Source organism: Accipiter gentilis, chromosome 8 (genome assembly GCF_929443795.1).
Source record: "Accipiter gentilis chromosome 8, bAccGen1.1, whole genome shotgun sequence".
NCBI lineage: Eukaryota > Metazoa > Chordata > Aves > Accipitriformes > Accipitridae > Astur > Astur gentilis.
The window spans coordinates 19,614,725-19,636,513 of NC_064887.1; the positions used below are offsets into that span (position 1 = coordinate 19,614,725).

General features: G+C 38.8%; 1 protein-coding gene across 2 annotated transcripts; it reads right to left on the reverse strand.

Annotated features, from left to right (window-relative positions):
• Positions 1–511: 511 nt before the first annotated feature.
• DIPK1A (divergent protein kinase domain 1A) lies at positions 512–20,946 on the reverse strand. Of its 2 annotated transcripts, XM_049807298.1 has the most exons (5): positions 20,622–20,945; positions 6,055–6,189; positions 5,656–5,763; positions 4,773–4,949; positions 512–3,418 (listed from the first exon to the last, which is right to left on the reverse strand). In XM_049807298.1, the coding sequence occupies exons 1-5, from the start codon at positions 20,673–20,675 to the stop codon at positions 2,606–2,608; spliced, it is 1,287 nt and encodes a 428-aa protein (XP_049663255.1). In that variant the 5' UTR covers positions 20,676–20,945; the 3' UTR covers positions 512–2,605. The 2 variants fall into 2 exon arrangements, with proteins under 2 accessions (XP_049663255.1, XP_049663256.1); XM_049807299.1 differs by lacking the exon at positions 6,055–6,189 and having other exon boundaries at positions 20,622–20,946.
• Between the last annotated feature and the right edge of the window lie 843 nt (positions 20,947–21,789).

The following is a 21,789-nucleotide window of genomic DNA, read 5'->3' on the forward strand; positions in this document are numbered from 1 at the left end:
GACTGTCAGACCCTAGATATAAGAACCTGCTGCTTCTGACTACAGAAAGATTAAGTTTTTAATGGGTTTACCTGTCCTTCACTAATTTTTTTTCAGCATATTTAATGTTGGGGGGGGAAATCTGTATGGAGCTTAAGAAAAAAGAAGTAGTCACAGTAGGATTTAAAGCCTCTGCCCAAAGACAGCCTGGGCTTTCAGGAACACAAGTGGCAACACTACTTAAACTGTACCTAACACTGGAATACATGTCTAATTGAAGTATTTAAGCTTCCCCCAGTAACTGAAGTAAGCATTCAGTTCTAGGCTGTAGCTGCTACTGAAACAAGTACTGTTTTAAGCTGAGTTCTTCACAGTTAGTGATTAGACAAAAGTGAATATTCTTAAGTTGCATAGAGATGCTTAGTTAGAGGCCTTCACTTGCCCCTATCCCTTATTTTCTCCTACATCTCAGTTTCATAGGCACTTCTAGTTTCTTTATTTCCCATTAGACTTACTCAAGTTGCTTGTCCACCTAAAACATGAGTCAAGGAGGCTACACAGAAGAATGTTTTGCTTTAAGGTACTGACAGAGGGCAACGACTGCTATTGAAAAAGAGGCCTGTGATTTATTGTAAACAAAACTCTATGTTTTTTTTTCCCAAATGAAAACTCCAACTTGATGCAACAGCAATAAAACTGAAGGTTCTGTACAACAAACTGCACTATGAAACTTATTTTCCAGTTGTTTAAAATACCCAACATCATTATGGCTTCAATAATCTTCTCTGCCCAAACCGTAGTAACAATTACAGTCAGATTTTTCCACCAGGAACATGACCACTTCATACTTGAATGCAGTGCTAGCTACAAATACTTACTAGCTCATAGTTGGCAGATAATAATTCACAGTAGCATATTAATTCTTAAACTAAACAGCTGATGTTTACAGAACAGTACACTCTCAACCCAAGCTGCATACTATTACATATGGTATGGAGAAATTACTTCATATTCAACCTGTGTTTTGGTTTAATCATTGAAGGAATGCATTTGATACAGGATACCTAAAGCAATTAATGTCAAATATTCAAATAAAGCTTGTCCTTCTTACTGATGGTGAAAATTAGGGGGCCAGGATTTAGCAATATATGGATGACTGCCATTAAAATCATTATGGATAGAACTACTTCATTCCTAAAACATGTATAAATTAAACATTAACAGATAAGTGTTGAGCACAGTATTAAGGTGTTTTGTGGACATCCACTTCCACATAATTGTTTCTCAGATTTATATCTATGTTCACAACAGGGATGCAGATTAAAGGTGGTACAGTGGTCATGCCATGTGGAGTGCCAGGATCAGATGGTGTTTATTTACTCATGACTTGAGACTTAACAATGACTCATAGATGCTACTAGAAAAAAAAGAATTGAAACAGACTACAGCTCATTTATGTTCCACTTCATTCCTAGCTGTTACTATCTCACAGGCTCCCATTTAAGCAATATTCCATGATCCTGAACGATCCAGCTTCTGTCCTACAGTTCAGGTCTAGCTCTGGCTTAGATACTTCCTGCAGTAGTTCAAGAGTATTTAAGTAGAAGGCTGTAGCTAAATGTGGAAGAACAGTAAAGAGTCAAGACTTTATCCACAATTATTGTTTCACACATGCATACAGTAGATTCCTACACTATGCAAGCTTTCTTTTTTAACTGTTAGGACATTTCTACTACCAGTATTTTTAAAAAGTAATTCAGTTCTTATACAATAGCTTAGTCCACAAACTCTTTACTTCTCAATGTTTGCTACAGCTTAATTTGGGTTAAAGGTTTCAACTAAAGTACAGTAATCCACAGTTTTTGAAACAGATGTTGATATTGCTGTTAGACTATATACATGATTTTAAGAAATAACATATTCTAAAATTCTTGGCTCCCAACATGGTTCACTGTATAAGGACTTAATTAAAAAGTGTTGAACTACTTAAACATTCAAGATGTAAGCATGAGGTAACAAGGTGTAAACAGAATCTGATTTAGGTCTCATATTACAACCTGTCAGTTCTAGAATAAAACTCTAATTTTCCACAGTTTAAAAATTATTTATGTGCAAATTCTGCCATGCCAAAGTATTAGTAAACTTCAATCTCACAGTTCAGTTTATTCACAACAGCAGCTTGGACTCAAGACACATTATTTGCAGTAGTGATGGTTCTTCATAAAACTACTTGGGATAAAAATCTTTTGCAGGTGTTTCACAAGTGAGCGATGATTTTCACAGAGTTGCAAGGTGTTCCATCAGTTGATGTGGTGGCACAGTGAATACTTTCACCCTGTTCCAGATCTGACAAAGTACACAAAACAGTCAAGCATGCAGGGTTTTTGTTTCTGTAACAGCACTGGAACACCAGAAGCACTTCAGGCCTCCGCCTGATCATTCAGTGGCATGTTCATTCTTTGAGAAGCCCTGTCATAAGGTACTGACTGAAGGGCAAGAGTCAAAGAGCCATTAATGAAATCTGAGTAAAGAAACATCTTTAAAAAATGCTGCAGATTGTTTTTATCAAATGTGGTAGGCCACCTCCCATGGCAGGCATCAATATTATCTTCTGCTGGTGGAGAAGCTAAGAATCATTTGTATGGGAAATTTTTTTCCACAGTAAAGTTTTTAAGTTATTGAGTATTAAAGAATGCTCCATTTCCATCTGACTTGCTGTGACTTTAAGGGCAATACACAAGTACAGTTGTTTTTCTAGTTCTTCATGGATATCAGAAGGAGCACCACGAAGCAGATAGTCTTTAAGTAGCTGACAGGCTTTTGCTAAGTTTGGCTGAATTACTTCTGTGGTACATCTCATTTTGCTTTGGTCACATAGAGTTCTACAGTCTGTACCATAAACACAGTCCAAATCTGATTCACACTGACGATCTTTAATTATTTCCTTCAAATTCATTTCTGGCACAACTTTTCTCATGTCCATCATTTTCAAATCATATTTATCATTATATCCCAAGTTTTTGGCACTTGTATCACACATAAGAAAGTTTCCATAAGGTCCATGGAAAATATCTTCCACAAATTCTAAAAGCCCTATAGCTATTTTTGCCTTTCTTGGCCACGATGGAGTAAACCACTGGTCCATGCTTCTTCTGAAGCCAGCGGGAATGACAAGTTCTATAATCCATGGAAGGCTGATTCCATAGAGAGAGGTATATTCAACTCTTTCAGTCACATAGAGATCCCCACAAAAACCCATTAGCTTGGGAGTATGTTCTTTATCCTGCAAGATCACCATTAACAGAAACTCATCTAGCTGCAGAAGTGCCCATGCAGATTTCGCCTCTGGCAAAGAAACTCTACCATCTTTGTTTCCATCAGCAAAAGATAGGATGAGATTAACCAGTTCTGAAAGATTTCCTTGTTCACCCAATTTTGCCTAAAAGCAACAAACAAAAATGATTAAATATTAGTTCATTAACTACCACCAATTCACCTGTCATTCTACCTCCTGTTATTCTCCTTCTGTGGATAGTATGGTAGGGTATGTTATGTTCTAGTTTTCATTAGTTATAGATGTTACAGGACTTGCTCTCAGATGCCCAACAAGCTTCCTTTTTGTTCTGTTTACAAAGGCACCAAGTATATGATCTTCTGAAAGTAATAGTGTTCTTTGCATTTCAAAATGCAAGTATTAAAATTCAAACATTGATCTTGATCAGATCAGTCTTCAGAAAAATCGTGTCACGTAGCTTGTTAAAAATTCTCTTAGAAAAAGTATGTAGAATTCAAATGTTTAGATCAGGTTTAGTTTTCAGCTGATTAAACCTTACAGGTGTAAAGAAATTACACTACCAACAACTACATTTTGGCCAACTATAAAAAGTACCAAGACACACTGGGTACAAATCCCATACAAGTGTACTGAAATACTTGATTTTGTTATTTGATATAACTACCTCCATTGTATCAACACAGAGAAAGAAGCCATTGCTGGTATCAGAATTGTGACATTTTCAACGACCACCAATGCACACAAAAGGTCAGATAAACTTTCCCCAAATTCTCCTAAAAAATACTCAAGAACACCTGCTCCTCACCCATTCTTAGAGACAAAGCTACTGTAACGCATGACAACTGTTACCAGTTTTACGTAATTATGTTACATGTGTGTGCCTGTGTACACACACATGCTCACTCAGCTAGAACAGCATTATTTCCATGACTGGGGACTTAGGAGCTATGACAATAGCAAAAGAATTTTAAGAAAGAAAACCCAAAATCAGTATTGACACAGCATCAAAGTGATTATATTATGAAAATTCTGGGGTAGCATTAAGGCAATAGAAATAAGTATTCCATTAACGTAACACAGAAAGAACTGGGAGAAGTATGGCTGCTCATTGTAGTTGGAGAGATTCCTGCTGCTCAGTTAACATAGTAGCTCTTCCCAAGCATGAACAGTTTTCAAATTGTGCTTCAGTCTTGTACTTGGTTACAATAACCCCAAAAGCAACAAAACCCCCCCATATTTTTACCATATTTTCTATAAAAATAGAAGTGAAAGTGGTAGACATGCAAGATGCATACCAGCTTCCATCTGTTAAAAAATAAGGAAAAAAAAATGATAGTTACTTCAAAAACTTCAAGATAAGCATATCTGGGAAAAACTGGTTTTGTTCTGATTATTTTTCTAACATGCACTTGAACAAGGCTCATACAATAGGGCATTTTCTCCAGCTGCAGGAAAATAAGCCTTTCTATCAAAATAGAATAAGCAAGCATATACTTACTTTAAAAAGCCCATATACCATTTCTTTGAATTTCTCAACAGTAGTTCCTCTTGTTGGTTTATCAAAGAGGACTATTTCCTTCCTTGGTTCTGGGTCAGTACCAAAATCAAGTTGAGCAGCTTCTTCCATCTGGCATTTTATAACACCTTGCAGATTTCCCCAGATTCCTAAATACATCTATGCAGGAAAAGAGGGAAAAAGGTAAAAAACACTGTAGAAGTCCATCATCTAAAGACCACCTGTACTCCAACCACTACTTCAAGAGTCAGGTGGAAACACAGAGTAGAAAACAGAGTCCTGCATACAGACGATGCACAGAGCACATTCAAACAATGGCAACTTCAAATACAATACACTACTGCAGGTACTTAGGAGACGCTACTGTCAAAATACAAAGACAGCTTGATAAATAGTATATTGGCATTACTATCACCTTTGCATAGGTTGTGAAGAGGCTGCTGCTTCTATTTGGGAAGCAGAATAGCAGAGTAGTAGTACGCTGTACAAAAGTATAGTTATTCTGCCAAAACATGGAAGGATCCAGTATTTATCTCATATATATATGTTTCTAAAATATATGTACTAGAAAATAATAATATACCCCTCTACATATAGGAATCATATATATTAATAAATACAGGTATATTATATATTGGCGCATATTGTATATTATTAATAATATATATTATACCTATATATTCTACATATATAGGTATAATATATACATATATAAAAACATGCTCTGCATGTCACAGCAAATAAAAGTTTGAATTATTCTGTATTAAACAGATAGAGCTTGCTGACACTAAGGTCTACTTGATATTCCAGACAATGACATTTCAGTGGGAAATAATAAAACTAGGCTGGATGAGTAAAGCCTTACCTGGTTATTGGGCTTTGTTGACAAACATTTTCCAAAATACAATGTTTCTTTAGCGCAAAGACTGCTACATGCTGACCCATCAATAACTCCAGTCTTGTATTTATCACACTGAAACAAACAGGGAGAAAAATATTTAACAAATTGCCCAAGAAAGGAGGCAACAACTGTATCTCTCCCAACACCCAACCCATGAAAGAAAAATTTAAGAAAACAATTTTAATAACCTTATACCAAAACAATGTTAAGAAACATAACTGGCTTTATCTGTAACTGAAGATGTAATCTTACTTCAGCATGATGGAATATCAGAATTTGATTAATTTACATGTGGCACTGACTGAGCTGGCTGTGGAATTAGTCAGGACAAACACTTCAGAAATCTATGGTAAACATACTTACTATTATTTTCCTACAGTCATGTCCTCTGCATAGTTCTGTGTAGGTGGAGTACTGAACATACATAACCCAGCTGCCAATAAATACTACTAACCAAGAAATGAAGAGATACTTCATTCGCATGTATGAGAAACGTACCTAGAGGACACAAAGAGAAAATATTCTTTGTAATTCATTCAGCTATAGTCAGAATGATAGAAACAAACACGATTTACTATTTCACCTTTAAAAATCTGACTTCCACAGTGATAAAGTAAGTGGACTGTATTACATGGAACACTTGCTTCCTTCAGGGGAGGTGGAAGAAAAATTAAGATACAAATAAACAGAAGAAAAGGTGACAGACCCTCAAGTCTGCAAGAACCAATTTGATCAAAATCATAAACTATCAAAGCTCTACTACTTCCATTTTTCTCAGAGATGAGTCACTTGTGTTCTACTTCTGGTAAACCAAATCCAACAGACCAGGAATGTGGTCAAAAAATAATCTGTGTTAATGTATAAATATAAACAAGGAGCAGGGTGGGTATCAGGGACAGGTTCCATGGACTGAAGTCTCCCACTCCTTCCTTGAAATGACACCATATAATTATGCAAGTAAAATTGCTCTGTACTAGCCTCACCTTCAGTGGTCATTCCCATAACTGTATGCAAGACTTTACTGTTGTTTCTGTGACCTCACATTTACATTTTTCACTAGTGACAGAGGAAAAAAGTATTTATAATAAAGAGTTGAGGGAGGGCTAAGTGCCTTGTAAGGGAGGAGGCACATTTTGATCATTCCCCCGTTCTGAGTCTGGTGTGCTAACAGTTTGATTTTCATACATCAGGATTAAAAAGAATTAGAAAATCATTATCAGCTTTAGCAACAGGATATAAGGAAAGTGCATGAGAACAGCTATATCAGGTCAGTATGAGATCCATTTCTGTTAGTATCCTGATCTTCAGCAATAGCTATAAATGGATGCCATCAAAGAATGAGAACATATAATGTATATGCCAAATGTGCTCCCATTTTCCTTTAGAAGAACTTGCTAAGCCAGATGTGATTTGCTATATTTAGTAAATCTCAAACCATTTATCCTTCATGAACTTACCCAGGCTCCCTTAAAATCTACATAAGCTTTTAGCATCCACAACACCCTTTGGCAATTAATTCCACAGGTCTACCATCCACTGTACTGAGGTCAGGGACTGGACTTAATTTTGCTTAAATCTGGTTCATGTTAGCTTTGTTTGAGATCCCCTAGTTCATGTATTGGAAAGGATAAGTTATCAATTTCTGTCCACTCTTTCCACATCTGTTATGATTTTGTAAGCCTCTATCGCACACCTCCTGGCCAAGTCATCTCTTTTCCAGATTGACAGGTCCTAACTTAACTGTTCCTCATGAAGAAACCATTCCATGTGTTTGGAAAAGGTTCCAAGAATGGTAGTAATGATAAGCAGTTTTGCCATCACATACATAGATACCAAATTAACCTCTCACACACATACTAATTTCAGATGGCTCCATCTGCATGGGCAAAAAAGCACTGAAATAATTCCAAATTACTACAATTCAGTAGTAATTATCTTAAATCACAGTAAATTGAATACATGCTGTCAGCTTTTAAGTATTTTATATTTTAGAAAAAAATAATGTTACTAAAGCAAATAATCTTCCACAGATATAGGAATATCTTCAAAGATGCATTTCCCCTTCTAAATATATAATTTATTTATTTTTAAGGAAAGTAAGATCAAAGAAACAGTTCTAATCAGTTGAATGGTAGCTTGGTTTAACACCTATTCCAAGAACTGACTATTTCAAACCCTAACAAAAAAGTATAATCCCTAGGTATAGGAGTCCAACTCTCAACCTAGAGTGGTTCCAACTCTTCCACTGTAATTGATCTTGTGATTCAGAGTATACTTTCACACAGGCTGTCGCTTCATCCGAAGGCTAAAGAAGTATATCTTGACCCCATATATTTCTGTAAGGAACAGCAAGTCTCAAAGAAAAGAAGGAATGCAAGAAACAGCACAGAGAAACAGCTAGGAAAGATGATTCTATATGGCTCAGCCCTTAAGTTTATATCCTATTACCATTCCATTTTATAACATAATGATTTTAAAAAATAAATGGGTAATTGTGAATCAAGTGGAAGGTGCACACGATGTATTTTAACACTTTCAAATGTAAAAGAACAGGCCCAAATGCCATGTGACTCATTCTGTGAGAAAGACTGAGAGCCTTTTGGCTGTATTTTGAAAGAAGGGGTAGACGCCTCTTATGCCCAGACGATCCTAAGATACAATGCTGCCAAAGTCAAAGGCCTCAGTCCAAGCAAATCTTAATCCCCACCCCCTCACCCTCTACCCACCCCCCAACAAAACCACCAAAAGGCCCAAACCAAATAATGCAAGAAGTTAACCCAACAAGTTACACAGAAAAGCCTGAGCATGCTGGTATGGCCTTTAAACAGTTCTGGCAAAAGTATTTCTCATGATGCTTTACATCCCTTCAAAACACGAAGTACCATGAAATTCCATATCAAAATAGTGTTTGTGGTTCCAAGATGCTAACAAATACACATCCACAGTCTCCAAGAATGTAAATTTAGATAAAAAAATGGGTGAATGCTTCTCCTGAGGACAAGCAGAAGCAGATTAACCCACCCAAGGCCTCACAGGTAATGACTCATACCTAAATCTAGATCTCAAAAGTCAGTCGACAGCTCTAACCACAATTTCATATTTCTCTCCTTCTACAGGAGAAAAAAAACCGTTTTAAAGTTGTCCTTATGTGATCTACTGAAGCTTGTTCAAATCTGCACATTCTTTACCTTGCTCAGCACAATACTTAAAAGCTTCAGTAAAAAATTAGGAACATCACTAATGTTAATTTAGGAACAACCTTAAACTTCAGACATCTTATTGAAGTAAATGAGAGTTGTAACATGCGTGTATAGAAGTCCAACACAAGATGCCCGACTTGAAAGTGGATGTTTACTTTCCATAGGATCATATATATTTACACTTGTCCACTTTATCATCTCAAAACTTCTTCTTTCTCTTCAACACCAGTTCTTCTGCCTTTGAGTAAATACTGTAGTTACAGCCCAGCATCTGGAGATTTAAGAAAGTGATTTCTATTTTCTTTAATATACCAAGCTATAATTTTCTGTATTTCAGCTGAAATATCACAAGATGATCTGGTCATACAGCCACAGGAACTTCAGTGATAAGCAAATAGTTATCATCAAAACTCATTAGTGTCATATTCCAAGTTTTTCTGATTTTCAAAAGCAGAACCAAAATACAACAATCACATCTTTGGACTTACTTAGACTGCAATTTCACCATACAAATTGTTCAGTATGGTACTAATTGCTTTGTCCCCACCTCTTCGCATCTCTATACCAAAGCCCATTTTTGTCATAATTACACCCAAAGAACTGTTTGTGAGTCTATACCACAGATGAAATCAAGGAGTTGACCTGATTCACAGTACAAGCCTGCAAATAGTTGTGTCAGCCCAACCACAGGATAGCACACCTTGGCAAGACCAGTAGTAATATTCTGGAGTCATTTTGCTAACATTTTAAACCTATTTGCCTTATTTTTAAGTCTTGTTCCTCCACTGTCTGTGCTGCAAGTGAAGCCAGTTTAAAGACCACCACGTACTGCAAGCAATTTTTTTTAACCATTCATATTGTAGATTGTTGGAGAGAGCAAAATGAATATTCCTTTCTGTAATATACATAGTATATTCATACACCAAAAAGTCACTTAAAAACCAAATCATCGTACCCACCCACAGTAAACCACGTTTATAGAATTTTTAAACATCCATGATTAAGTCTAAATATTAAGGTTTATTATTATTTAATGTAAAGGGTTTGTTCATGCTGTCTAAGAACTACTATCAGAATTTTGAAAGGCTCGTGCTAGTGTAGATGTCTAATAGCTTAATGAAACTACACATATTTACATTAAATATAGGTTAAGAGGAACATAGAATACAAGCACCCAAACCCACATTTACTGGGAAAAAAAAAAAGAAAAAAAAAAGAAAAAAAGAATACTTTCAAAGATTTGGGCCACTTTAATAAATGAAGTGCTTGAGTACCCTCTTATTTATACGTAAATAGAGAAGGAAAGGCAGGAGAGCACTGTACAGGAACATAGGATTGTCATGCTAGACTACATTAATGGTATACCAATAAAGATGCTTTGAAGAAAGGGGGGGGGGGAATCCCATCAAGGAATTATCAATGCAAATTTAGAGACAAAATAATCAAATATTTCATCACAAGTTGTTGATGTAGATCACGTTTTCTTCAAAATAAAAAGCTTTCTTAACCACAGGTGACTGAAAGCTCATCATATGCACCATTATTTCACTGCTGGAAGTCTCTGACAGACACACCTAGGAGAAGTGAACTTTCTGTAACCAGGAGCTTGAAATGCCTCATACCCTTGGTCCCTCCAAATCAGGGCTGAGGTTAGCAAGGGGCCAGTGTTAAAACAGAAAAATTAATAAATTTGTATCTAATCTATGTTTAAGCAGATTATTTCTGTTTCCAGGACAGCTAGCTCCTCAACTGTTTAAAAATTTCAAACTCTTTTCCAGCTTTCATGAAACTAAGCAAATGTTTTATTGTGAACAATCAAGAGTTCAGCTGAGAAAAGTAAAATTGAAAACTTGATACTGCTTCAGAGTGAACTCTCAGCCACAAGCTGAAAGCTTGGAAAGCTTATGGAGGGAGACCCGGGAGGGAACAGAGCAAGTGGGTTCCAGAAGACGGCAACAGGATGAACAATATCACCTAGCTTTAAAATGGAAGGACAACACAAAACTGCAGATGTAAATAAGTCAGTTTTTTTAACTTGAAAAACTCCAATAATTTATGAGTACTTATAAAAATAGGACAAACAACCAGCATGCATTACACCCTTTCCTCTTGGAAGTAATTCCAGAAAGCTCAGTTCCAAAACACCCAAAGGTTATTCCAATCTATGCAGCTGCGGTCCTGCCGCATGCCTCAGCTGTGCATCCCTATTCCTTCACTCCTTCACACACACTCACTTGACATTGTCTTAAAACTACCTAGTTAGAAAAGATAGATACAACTGCTTTTATTGTGGTGATAAATCTTGACCAGATAGTTCCTTCAACCAGCTCTTCTTTTATGATATTTCATTGAGAGTGTTGTAAGACAGGAATAGTTTCTGCTATTTTCCTCAGAGCCACAAAGACCTTAGTTGGAGTAACATGTAATTTCCTCTGAAGCATGGTATCCACAATATGGATACAAACTGGATGGAGTACAAAAGGAGACCAACAATAATGCTGTGTGGTTTACAGCACATTTAGAAACAGCTTAGAAAACGTATGAGGAAGCTGGGGGTAGGGAGGACAGAATAGCCAAGAAAACAAAACTGACAAGCAAGGGGCTGGGTAGCAACAAAACAAAGAAATACCATACATAAGCCTTTCCCACGGAAAGAACACTACTGAAATGACAGAACTGCAAGACTTTCAGTGCAATTTCCTAGCTTAAATAAAAAAAAAAAAAAGAAAAAATACCACACCTACATGCTTACAACATGAAGAATCACAAACTTTCTTGCAAACCACACTACTTGAACAGACTGATGAAAAGCAGAAGTCATCCTACATGGGAACCAGCAGTAAGTGAGAACTGATACTTTACCAATGGGTTCAGAAACACTTCCCCCACCATCAACCCCTACAGAAGAAAACTGAAATCTTAGCTCAAGCCCAGGTGGACTCAGCCTCATCTAGTCTTTCTTCCAGGGCATTTTCTGTATTTAGTCACTTAAAATGTTCACTTACTAGTGTTTTTTTCTTTCTAGTACCCATCTCAAACTGTTTGCTTAGCCAGACTTAGTGTCCCCCTCTTGAACCACACTTTATCTGCTATTCTTCATCTTCCAGTTATTTCCAGTCTATTTCCATCTGATCCTGCAACACTGTCCTCAGTTCCTGGCTTCCTCCACTGTCTTCCATTCTCAAGTAAGTTTCCATCACTACTCAGTGCCTCATCCACTTCAACTTCTTCAGCACAACTTTCCTACTTCAGAATCCTTGTCCTGAACTACTGCCCATGTACAAAATGTGCTTGTCATCCACAAGCATCCTTCTTTCACACCTCTGGGAAGCTAGCAGAGGTGGTGTGGCAAAGCACTAGGGGAGTACCTCTCTCCCTGTTCTCACTTCCAGAACCAAAAGAAAGCTGTAAGGAGAACAGATGGATTCTTTGCATAGTTTAGTTCTTATACCCACACTACACAGAATAAACCAAAACAAAACCAGAGAGATCTATTCTTCCCCAGTAGATCTGTCCCAGGCAGAGCAGGTTACCAGCCCTGAGGCAGCCCTCCAGCAGAGGTCTCTTGAAACACAGTTTTGAGCTGAGAGCTGAACCAAACCAGTAGATAAAAACATTTAAGGTACAGGATTGAGGGATCGCCTAACCTAGATCAGTTTTGAGCATACAATCAGATTTTCCTCAGTCCATCTAGAGAACACAATGGGCTTTCTTCTTTACTGCCTTCATATTTTCTGCTGTTTGAAGGATACATAATGGTTTTAGCACTCACAAGTAAGGACTACTATAGTATAGTCATGTAGGTTCAATGTCTTCTGTAATAATTTACTTATTTTCATTTGTTCTTATACCACCTAAAAACTCATGGTTTCATAACCTAGAGTTTGATTTTTTTTACTAGCTTCAACATAGTAATAATACCAATGAGTGCCTTGTAGTATAGTTCCTGAAATTATCTAACTAGTTGAGTCATTCTTCTATTTTTACTTTGGCCTAACATTTCTGTAACTAGATACAGCATCAAACAGAAAGAATGACCTTCTTTGCCTTCGCAAGCACAATGAGATACAGCAGCATCTGAAGAGAGGTGCTAAAGCTATTTGTACTTAAAGCATAGTATTTTGATAAAATAAGATCATATTCAATTATTGATAACTATGCGATGAAGGCATGTTCATTAGGGTTTTTTGCTCATCTTTTTGTCAGGATTGACTTCTAGTCAACTGAACAAACTGCTGCCCATTATTCCCACTTCCACTCCCTTGCCCAAATCCTCTGGCAAAGATTACCACCACAGAGCAGAGTCTGTAGAAACAAACACAGTTTGGTCTCATACTCGAGAATCATCCTCTACATGAAAAAAAACATTTTCACTGGAAGTTTCTAGTAGTCAAACAAATAATGAGCTGGAGTAGCTAAGGTATGGGCGCATGCTCACTCTGCCACTTTAGTTGTATGTATAGTAAACTAACAGACCATGGGGTCAGAAGAGCATCTTGGACTACTCCAACAAAACTCCACAGAGCTCAGCTGTTAGCCCCCTTACTGACTATGTACAATTAAGATGTGCCAGGCTGAAATGAGAATACCTGCACTGGCAAAGGCTGACTCAAACCATCCTTAACTTCTTGCATGCACACTGTCACAGAGTTAAGAAATTCTATTTTCCATCTAAATATATACTACCAGTGTAGTGTTGTGAACCTAACCTCAGACAACATTTCATCATGTATTTCATAAAGTAAATAAACCCCAAACAACCATCACACACACACACAGAACTTGAGCAACAAAACTCTTGAGCATCCAATCTGAAAAGGATGTATGTTTTTAAACAGCTTATGGTATTCTACCCAAATTTGCTGCCAGAAAAAAAAGAAAAGGAAAAAAAAAAAAAAATGATCTTGTTTGGATTTTTAGGTAAATCCTCTTCCTTCCTACCCAACCTCCCATGTTCCTTACTCAGCCTAGAGCTGCTGAGATAACATTATATAGAGCAAGAAAGAATGGTAGTCTCCTATCTTCAATCTAGCACTTGGCCTACAGCAGCTGGAAAAGCTGACAGGTGACACTCCTACACATAAAAGCTTTCTCCAGAGATGTGTTAGGGTTTTGGTTTTGCAGGGTTTTTTTTTTTGGTTTTTTTTTTGTGTTTTTTTTTTTTTTTTTTTTAAATAAACCTCACTATAGTACAAGCATCATATTTTAAGAATTCATTAACAAAGCTGGGTGTTTTCTCTATCATCTCATGTACTTTAATTTTCAAGTGTCTTTTATTTATGAAGTTTAATTATGTTCCTTCAAATTAACTTTTTTGATTCCTACCGGAAGTCATCTCATATCTTGACATAGCCCCTGCACATTCTTGAAGGAAACACTTTCTCTGCAAGTCCCATTTTTTCAGATAAGTCTAGGTACTATTTCTTTCAGAAAGTAAATAAAAGCACCAGTTAAAAATAAGCTAAAAAATGTTACCAATCTAAGCAGCATAATTTAATTAATTTAAAACATTTAAGTTCACAGCTTTCTCCTTTTAGCCACAAAAGGGCAGGCTGCAACACAAGGGTAATACCAACTATGTAGATCTTGGGGGGAGGGGATCAAATTAACACAAAGTGTATTCAATTACAGCATTTCCTACTTTTTTTCCTCTTCGAGACTGCTATGTGGAAACAAACTGCATCCAGAATATCTATTCTTGCAATATAAAAGAACCTAACATACATCGCAGCAACACTAAAATTCTGTGCCGAGGAAACACATGCATGGACATCAATGCTTACAATCATGCTGATAAATGTTCAATGTTAGATTTACTTGGCTTCTTTAGGGCAGGGTATAAGGGACCTATTCATGTGTTCCAAGTCCCAGTTTACCCCATATCGCATTCTACATAGTATTCCAAGTATTTCCTTTAAGTTCTATTATCCAAGTTGGAAGACAAGGAACATAAGGGGAAATACTTTTTTTGCTATAAAATGGACATTGCCCCAAAACAAAGTAATCAAATCAAGACAGAAGCTATAGCAAGATACCTCTTTTCTTCTGATAAGCTCCACACCTTCTGGCAACTTTAAGTGCTTTCTCTTAAATGCAATTTTTAGTTTTATTTCTCCAAAGAGAAATATGATTTCCCAGATACTATCACAATTTGAAATACATTCCACTTTGATACCCAACACCATGCATAAAAACAATCTGTGACAAAAATTGCATCAGTACAGAGTTTCTGGGTATGTTTACTTCGACTTACCAGCATGTCTTCCAGGGCTTTCTAGCTCACAGAAGCAAAACCTGGATCTCTAACTCCATCACACACACTTTCAGAGATTCAAAGTAACATGAGAACTTATTTTATTTTGTGACATTCTACCCACAAACAAGAAAGGATACCAAACAATGGCAGGCAGTTTTCAGTGATTCAAGCAACATCTGTGTGAGACAGAAGCTCATAAAACTTAAAAACAAAACAAAAAAAAAACACAGGTTGCAGATTATTATGAACAAGCAACCATAAGAAGGACACAAATGTCATTTACAGATACTAAATGCAAATACAGGAAGGATTACTGTTCCACAGCTGCAGTCAGTCTGGAAAATAAGCCCGCAGACAACAGGATGCTTGGGGCAGAGATAGAATAAGAAAGATAGGAAAAAAGTATTTGCTTTTCTTTAATTTGAATTTTGGTTTTAGACATGAACCTTTCATTACTATTCAATTACCCAGTCCTTACTAAAATATTGCAGAACACCTACAGGGAGAACTAAAAATTATTTTATCACACCCTCATTTCTGCAGATAATTCTGACAATGGTCTTCCTAAAGCCTGTCACAAGACTCTTCTCTACAAAATGTCTTCTGTTTTCTGTCTGAAAACTCTAATAAATTAACTTCCTTCAGTATTTTGCCACACATACCTAAGAGGAAGCTCCTATGAATCAGGAACCATAGCAAAAAAGTGCTAATGATTCTTTCATCTATTTGAAATATAAGATACAGTTATTTACTTTAGAGACAGGTTTTGTTGTTTTGTTTAGTTTTTAAACTATTTCTAGTAACCCTAAGATTGTAGAACATTAATAATGTAGCACAGTACTGGTAAAACCTGAAAAAGATCAATAGAAATAAATGTGACAATTTTAGGCAAAGCTGTTTCATGTGTAAAAACTGCTTGAGAACCAAAGTTTCTGGGACAACAAACCTTCTCAATTCCTCAAAGTTTCTTGCTGATCCCTTCCATCAACGTTTACAATACTAAACTTTAAACCAAAGTGCTATTTAATGCGATTTTGTATTACATGCATACCATTTAGTACAATATCAGAGACCAGCAGTGGTCTGCAGGCCTTAGGACCACTGCAGAGTATTGACCATATTCATAATACATGAGAGAATACTGTATATATGGGTTTATCTAAATTTGTCCTCCTTCTCAGGCAGAAAGAGAATGTGTTTGGGCAGCAAATCCTCTCCAAATGCCATCTGACTACATCACATACTTGGCAGAAAGTTCCAGAGTAGCTAGATTTATTTTGGTCTCAGCACTGTGCCAATCCAGTCATGTAGCTTTTGATTTGTGAAAGACTTATGTCCTGCCAGTTCAGAGCATGGACAAGAGCATACATCTGTTTACAGAAGACCACAAGGTTCCACTCTCTTTGATTCAAAGGGAATTACTTTTTTAATAAGGACTTCCTTATGTTCAGCAAAAGGCTGAACCATACATTCTTCGCATACATTCCCCCTATCAAATTTCCATTTCCTCCCCAGAAACGGTCTTGTGAGTGTAGACACGCTTAGCCCACTTCATCTAGAAATGTCAGAACTGATGTGAACGTGCTGTACTAATGCAGCAGGGAGATGGATTTACTGAGCCTGGTTAGGTCACATGTGTGCTAATGCACCCTGAATACAGTGGACTTACTGCACATATGCTACGCAGACCATTTGAACATTTCCGAGCAAGAAGTCCCAGACAGAAATCAGGGAGCAATACATATAGACAGACTTCATTTGGAATCATGACAAAATGCTAGGAAACTTTTAATAAGAACATACTCAGGGCAACAGAAGGACTGAGAGTTCCAAAATTATCAAAAAAGGAAGAAAGTGTTCAAAACCAGGAAACACAATTTCTCTTCTCAGCTCTACTCTTCAATCAAGACTTTTAAATATGAGCCAGGGAATGCAAGAATGAAGGAAAGCACTTGTAATGCTTAAAAGCATATTACAGAGTTGACTTCTTCCATCACTTGTATATTCTACAAAGTCATGTGTGTTGAATAATAAGATATTCATCCCTTGGAACAGAACTGGAAAACCACTTCTGGCAAAACTCAAGCCTGGACGCACTCCAAAGCACATGGAGAGTAGCGGATCAAAATGTAACATAACTTGCCAGTTTTCTGGTAAGTGTACTTTTTTATTTAAAACATTTTTATTGTTAGAGTATGAAAGCGTTTCTTTGTTTAATAGTATAGCGAGCTTAATTCTGTAAAGTATTCCACATAACCATAGCACGCTAATCTCCAAATCTGAGTTGCTCACTCCATTTGTTTTACATACTAGCAATAGGAAAGAACAGATTAAAAGAAAGTTGTAGGTCAATCATGTTAGAAATCCTGTTTTGTTCTCTATTCAGGTTGGTTTATGGATCATAGGATGCATTTCAGGTAGGCTGACATGATGTCTGAGAATATCAGCCCACACCGCCTTGGATGCCATGTACTGGACACATTCAGATTTTAAGAGCAGACAGTGCATACTTAAGATTATGCTAGTGTCTCGAATTATTTGTATCCTGAGTAATCAAATTGAGCAAACAGAGTTGGAGATATCTTCTGAAATAAAACAGAATAATGACCAAGATGGAAAACAGGACATTTCTCCTTAAAAAGTTAAACAAAACCAAAACCAAAACAAACAACAAAAAAATTAAAACCCTAGAAGAAAGAGATTACATAGAACATTTCTGTTATGTAGGGCTTTAAAACCTGTTTATTCTTTGGCCCTTCAAAGACAGTCTCTTATACATTACTGAAGTCCACAGGACATCTCTAAAGAGTCTGTAAAGTTGGCTCAGTCTCTCCCAAATTTGGGACACTAACCTCTCCTTGCAAAACGTAAAATCCCAACAGTATTAATCACCCAATTGCAAGATCCTATAAATACAATTAGATTTTTCATTTTGATAGTATTTAGTAGTATTTTAAAGTTTGTCAGGTTTGGGTTTTCTTGTTTGTTTATTTGTTTTACAATTACATGATTTGCAGTCTAAGCAATGAGAAAATTTTATATCTCAGAGTTACCGTTTTGTGACAAAACTTTAACATTGCCTCTGTGGGTCCCTAACCACTAGGTTTTGGGGTGAGATATATCTAAGAGTTAGTGCTGCTCCTTTTACATGACCTGACACTTGGCAGTACATCCTTCTTAGCTAGAAAGATCATCAACTGATCACCTATGGATCTAACATTCTGCATAAAAGCTAAAGAGCATGTAAATTAATAATAACAACAATAGAACATTTGCCATAGAGTATCAGTTGCAAACCTATTACAGCAGAAAAGCTAGAGCAGGTATTAAGTTCCGACTCACAGAAACTGATGTTCTGTCAACTCACTTCACAACAGTTTTCAAAAAGTCTGCAACACCAGCCAACAAAATTTGGAAGTCACTCAGCAATACCACCCATTGTACAACCATCTTCCCTGGTGTGCTACTTGAAATATTGCATAGCAATACTACACAAATCTTTCCATCCTGCTCATAGCTACATCTCAGTGAGTTACAGTCTAGCATTTACTTAGAGAGCATTGGCTTCTTTGGAGACAAATCTCAACAAAGCAGTTGCAATTAGTATAGTTAAACTATGATTGCATTTGCCATGTACCAACAGTAACCCACAGTGACAAGAAAAGCCAATATATTGATAGCTTGCTGCCATTCTGTGGATGCACCAAATATCAACATACATTCACTGTTTAACACAGAAAAATATGTTAATGTTCACAAAGCCGCTATTAGATCTCCTAAAACAAATCTGTAGAATATTCAAATGCAGCTTCCAGTATAAGAAAGCACAGTGAGATTTTTTTTTTTTTTAATCTGCAATAGAAACAAATATTTAACTATTTTGGCTTTTCTAATAAAAGCTTTTGCTCTCTTCCTGTTTCTCAGCAGATTTTAAAACAACATATTTTACTTGAAAGGCCTTAAAGTAAACGTTGAGAAGAATGGAAAACAATGTTATCAGACATCACCATATAATGATCAGAGAGACTTACCATCAAGGCAAAGGAGGCAAACAATTTGGAGAATCCTAATTTGAAAGGTAGCATATAGATCATTAATTCATTTTTATTCGTATCAGAGGCTTTCTGCTATGGGAATCCAAATGCTGTACAAGTATCTACTTCAGTAAATAGATCAAGAGTAATCTTTTCTGGTCTAAAAGCCAAGTGATACTGACCCTGATTTGCAGATACATATCATAAAGCAAATACTAAAGAGGGTAAGATTATAGCTGTATCTGTACACTTCTCCTTAAATGTTACATCCAATTTCAGGTACTTCCAAAATGAGAATAAGACTGAAGAGGTTCCAGACTAGGAGGAATTAAAATATTCCAGACTTAAAAACGCATCAAGATGTTTACATTTTTTAATCCAATGATCATAAAGCATTTCATAAGATATCAACAGATGACGAACATATAAGAACAGTAAATATTGTATTTACCCCCTCCAACTCAAAAAATGCTCATTTTAGTTACAATTTAATTAAAAGATAATGCAACAGATAAAAAGGAATCCTAGAGAATAACCCTCAAAGTAACACAAGGTCACAACTGACTAACATTTCACAGAACTTCCCACTACATTATAGCTACAGTACTTTCAACCAAAACATCCTTACACAGGTAGCTTAAGTAATACAAACATGTACCCGTGTATGTAAACACAGAAGTGTGTCTATGAACGCATACACAAACGCATGGAGCAACTAACTACTGGACAGCAGAAGAAAAGTGCCCGACATTAATTCTTTTAGGACAGGTGAAAAAAAAAAATAGGTCTGTTCATGCAAGCTATAGTCCATCCTCTGATGGGATGGATATCCACAGCACCGGCGACAGGTGTAAAGAAGAGATATGTGGAGAAAAGCATAAGGCTTCCTCCGGGCCCTGGCAATGCCGCCGGTGTAGCTGCCCAACCGAAAATCTCTCGTGAGTCCGAAGGGGCCGAGGGAGCCGGCGAGCAGGCTGCCGCGTAACAGGTCCTGCCGCCGAGCAGCGCGGGCCCCTCGAGGAGGACGCTCCGCGGAGCTCGCTGCACCCCGGAGGCGGCAAGAGAAGCTCGATCCGACCGGCGGGAGGGGCGGCAGCAGGCACCGCGGCCCGCCGCCACCTGCACCCGTGCCCCGAGACCTGCCGCCAAGGGGCCCGCCGGCCGCGGCTAGCGTCAGCCCCGGCGCCGCAACCTCCCGCCGGCCGAGCCGCCGAGCCCCAGCGCCCCGCAGCCGAGCCCCGTCCGCCGCCAGGCGCCGGCGGGAGGGAACGACGGCCGCGCCCGCGCTGTGCCGGGGGAAGCGGCGAGCCCTGCGGGGGGCGCCCGCTCCTGAGGTAACTTCGCGGGGGAGGGGCGGGGGGGGAGACGAGAGCCGGGAGGGAAGGGTGCTGGCGCCGGCCCGACCCGGCCGCCGCGGGGGACGGCTCGCTGCCGGCCTACCTGCACGTAGTGGGGTTTCCTGAGCCAGGCCCCCGGGAAGAGCCGCCTCGCCATGGCAATCACACATCCCCGCAGCGGGCGGCGATCGGAGGCGGAGCGGTGAGGAGCGCTTCCCCGCCTGCCGCTGCAGCCGCGCCGCCGGCTCGGCACACGCGCGGCGGCGGCGAGGGAAGAGGAGGCAGCGAGCGCGGCAGCCGCCCTCCCTCAGGCACCGGCGGCCGCCGAACGACAGCAGCTGTCAGCGGGCAAAAAGGGCGGGCAGCTGCCGCCCCTGCCGACGCAGAAACCGGCTCGCGCCGCCACCCTCTGCTTAAAGGGAAAGACGGCAGCAGCTGTGAGGGAGCGGGGCGGGGCTGAGGGGCGAGGGGGCGGGGGCCGGGGAGGCCACGGCCCGCCGGGGCCCGGCGGGCCGTGGCCTCCCCGGCCCCCGCCCCCTCGCCCCTCAGCCGCGTCGAGCCGGTGGGGCCGTCAGCGTGCCTCTTCCCGCTCCCGGGCTGTGAGGGGCAGGAGCGGCGCTCGTCGAGCCGAGAGCCGCCCCCGAGTTCCCCTCCGCGCTCACGTCTGCCAGAAAGTGCTCGGGCCCCTGTCTGGGGACAATTATAAAGAAGTCAGTTAATAAATAACGTGTCTCATTGATTGCGAACAGGCTCCCGTCGTTTACTGGGCAGGGTATTAAAACCAGCTGCGGGCCTGTTACCGTCTAAGAAAAAGAGTATTTCCTCCAAAATAAGGAGGGAGCATTTGCCTGCCCCCGTATTAACACAGATGGGGGGCATCAGTCTAATAAAGCGGGGAAAAAATTCTCAATTGCTCCTTCACCAGAGGATCTCTCAATGCTTCGCATGCTATGAGAAGTTCCAGTCCAATTGAAATCAGTGGGAACACTGTTAACTTCCAAGTAAAATCGCCCTTTCTTACAAAAAGTTTTACTTTTGTTCAGCCTTCTTGTGTTTATGTGACTTGTTTTGCCACAATGTGTTCAGCAGAGTCAAAGTCAGAAGCTGGGAGTCTCCTGTTCAGATGCTTTTTGGCTATGAGACTTTGGGCAAAAAGATGATGCCACAGTGTGCAGATAAAAATAATGAGGAGATGAACGTAGCGTGTTATGGCTTTTGGTATTCAGTACGCTTAACAAGGAAGGCTGCTTTGTTGAAAACATGGGTCACAA

What these genes read in the sequence shown, in the direction of transcription:
- DIPK1A (XM_049807298.1), bottom strand. Translation starts at nt 20,675, where the DNA reads ATGGCGAGGCGGCTCTTCCCGGGGGCCTGGCTCAGGAAACCCCACTAC. An exon ending in ATGACTGTAGGAAAATAATA is followed by an intron (nt 5,764 to 6,054) that starts GTAAGTATGTTT and finishes TGTTTGTTTCAG; the next exon opens with TGTGATAAATACAAGACTGG. An exon ending in TGGTATATGGGCTTTTTAAA is followed by an intron (nt 3,419 to 4,772) that starts GTAAGTATATGC and finishes TGTTGCTTTTAG; the next exon opens with GCAAAATTGGGTGAACAAGG.